Source organism: Orycteropus afer, unplaced genomic scaffold (genome assembly GCF_000298275.1).
Source record: "Orycteropus afer afer isolate SDZICR_OR568_19922 unplaced genomic scaffold, OryAfe1.0 scaffold00137, whole genome shotgun sequence".
Taxonomy (NCBI): Eukaryota; Metazoa; Chordata; class Mammalia; order Tubulidentata; family Orycteropodidae; genus Orycteropus; species Orycteropus afer.
In genome coordinates, this window is record NW_006921724.1 from 5,640,127 (window position 1) to 5,642,650 (window position 2,524).

General features: G+C 36.8%; 1 protein-coding gene across 1 annotated transcript in view; it reads left to right on the forward strand.

The window, feature by feature from the left end:
• Positions 1-2,233, forward strand: part of GET1 (guided entry of tail-anchored proteins factor 1) — a 36,354-nt gene extending 34,121 nt beyond the window's left edge. Inside the window, exon 5 of the mRNA XM_007945554.1 lies at positions 2,160-2,233. Coding sequence (XP_007943745.1) covers positions 2,160-2,233 — 74 coding nt within the window. The remainder of the gene's footprint in view (positions 1-2,159) is intronic.
• The last annotated feature ends 291 nt before the right edge of the window (positions 2,234-2,524 follow it).

Here is a 2,524-nt window from a genome sequence, read left to right on the forward strand (position 1 = left end):
TCCTCTTATGGTTTCTTGAAGTAGTTTTTTATAGTTTTCTTTGTAGAGGTCTTTTGTGTCCCTGGTAAGATTTATTCCGAAGTATTTTATTTTATTTTATTGTCACTTTAAATATCCTAAGTCATTGAGTCTCTTGTAAACATTGAAGATGGCTGCACCCTCTGGACAAGCAAAATTCCACAGCTCACCCTTTCTCCTTGTTCTCTGCTTCCCGTTTTATTCACTGGTCACCAGTGCAGTCCTCCATGAAGCCTCTGGGTAGCAGGGCCGTTTTTTAGGTTAATTCTTAGTTCCTTACACCACTTGGTAATATCCAAACTGTCTGTGCCATTGGGATCGCTACAGACTGCAGCTCCATATGTCTCCTTTTTTGGTGTTTTCATGCAGGTTCTTCTAGTTAAGAGTATAGTCCACTTCTGTATCCTTCCTTTCAAAGCTTAGGGCTCCAGGATTATCGTCTGTATCTGTGTTAATTGATTCCCCTTTTCTTTCTTGAAGAAGGTCTGTGTAGTTTGTCTGCCTATTCCGCCATCTGACCCAAAGATTACTTTTTTATGTTAAAAATAGTATATGTCATTATAGCATGTTTAGAAATACTAAAGTAATTTAAAAAACACCACCATTAGCTTTGCATAACACCTTTTAACATGGTGGTATATTTTTAATCTTTTCTTTTTATACCATTAAGGTTATCTCAGAATCAAACCACACTCACTGCCCTAGAGTTGATTGCAACTCATAACGACCCCAATTGTATTTTCAAGGCTGTAAATCTTTATGGAAGCAGATTGCCTCCTCTTTCTTCTGTGGAGTAGGTGGTGGGTTTCAGCCATGGATGTGTTGGTTCGCAGCTTTAACCACAACACCACCAGGGCTCCTTAAAGTCATCTGGTACATTTAATTTTATACTGTTTTCGTTTTCTGGGAGATCTGGTGGTGGCATGGTTAAAGCATTTGGCTGCTTCTGATCTCACAGTTTCTTCTACATATGGTCGGTCCAGTAGCACACACTCTTACTTTTCTTGCTGCCAGTGATTTTATTAGTGGCCGATTTTGTCACATTTTCTGATGTTTTAGCTCCAATGTTGTGATAAATAATATTTGGGAACCTTTATCAGTAACTTTTTTGAGAAAAGTAATAATTAAAGGAAAAGAAAGAGATAAAGAAAAGAAAGGCTTCTGCTGTTCCTAATACAGGCTTGCCTCTCCATCCAAAAGTAGACTGTTCCTTTGCAAACCTTTCATAAGCTGAAATGGCATAAAGTGAAGAAGCAATTACTATTAATTTATGTTTTTGAGTTTTCCTAGACCCAAAAGCAAACCTATCAAATCATACCAGTTAACACATGAAACCTAAAATAACACTAACATACAGTGTTCACAGTTCAAATTCAAAGGTATGGCAGCTTGATGCTGGAATGCTGAGTGTGGCTCATTGCTGAGGAAGGAACTTGGTGATGCCAATCTCGCTACTTGGGGTGCATGCAGTCTCTTTAACAATTTTCTGCAAAACAAAGGTTTAACACTAGTTTTGCTTTTTTTTTGTAAAAATGAAAATCCTCTTCAGATTTCTTTTGATTAGCTAAGATCAAAAGAATGTAGATGTTTTATGAAAGTGGTATGAAGTGAACTTTTGAAAAGTGGGGGATACTGTAAATGTTGTAATTAAAATAATCTAAGAAATACTACATTTAAGCAATTTACAATTATATATTATTTTATGATTAAAATTGCTAATAGACATTACTAAGGATTCTGTGGGCCTAGTATGGGAGGAGGTCCATGGTGGGGAGGTGACACCATGCATTATTTCATTGAGTGACACCACAGTATTTTCTTTACAGTATTTATTGAGAAAGGCAAAGCAAGGAGTCACTGCTCCAAAGTCTTAGATCCATTAATATCATAAATTGTAAAGCACATCTGCCTGGTAGGAAAGAGAAATACAAACCAGGTGTCCATTGTGACGGAACCTAGCCTGGGGAGTCATTGGCAAGCCTAAAGAATTGGAGCTCACGAAATAGGCACTTAGTCTTTCTTAGGTGACATAGCTTGGAAGGAATTGAAATGCTCTTACTTCCTGTAAGTTAAAGGTAATAAGTAGGACATGTGGGAAGAACTGCTGGCAGATGCTTATGTTGAATTTCTTTTTTTTTCAGGTGGTGTTGGGATTACTTGTTGGATTTTAGTCTGTAACAAAGTTGTGGCTATCGTGCTTCACCCTTTCAGTTGAAAAGGAAGATGAAAGCAGCTATGATACTTATTAAATGGATTTTCACTTATTAGGTTAAAAATCTGACTTACAATTTTTTTTCCTAAGAAACAAAGGTATACTGGTTAGTTACTTTGTGGAACACATTTGTTCTTGGACTTTATATGGAACTCTTATGTAAGAATCATGATTTTGTATCTTGTCATTGAGCCAGAGAGATCAATTTATGACACTTGTGTACCAGCTGACGTAATCTTGGATTTATAAAAAGTGTGTAACGTTATGGGCCATCTACTTGCTGTTACTAACGAT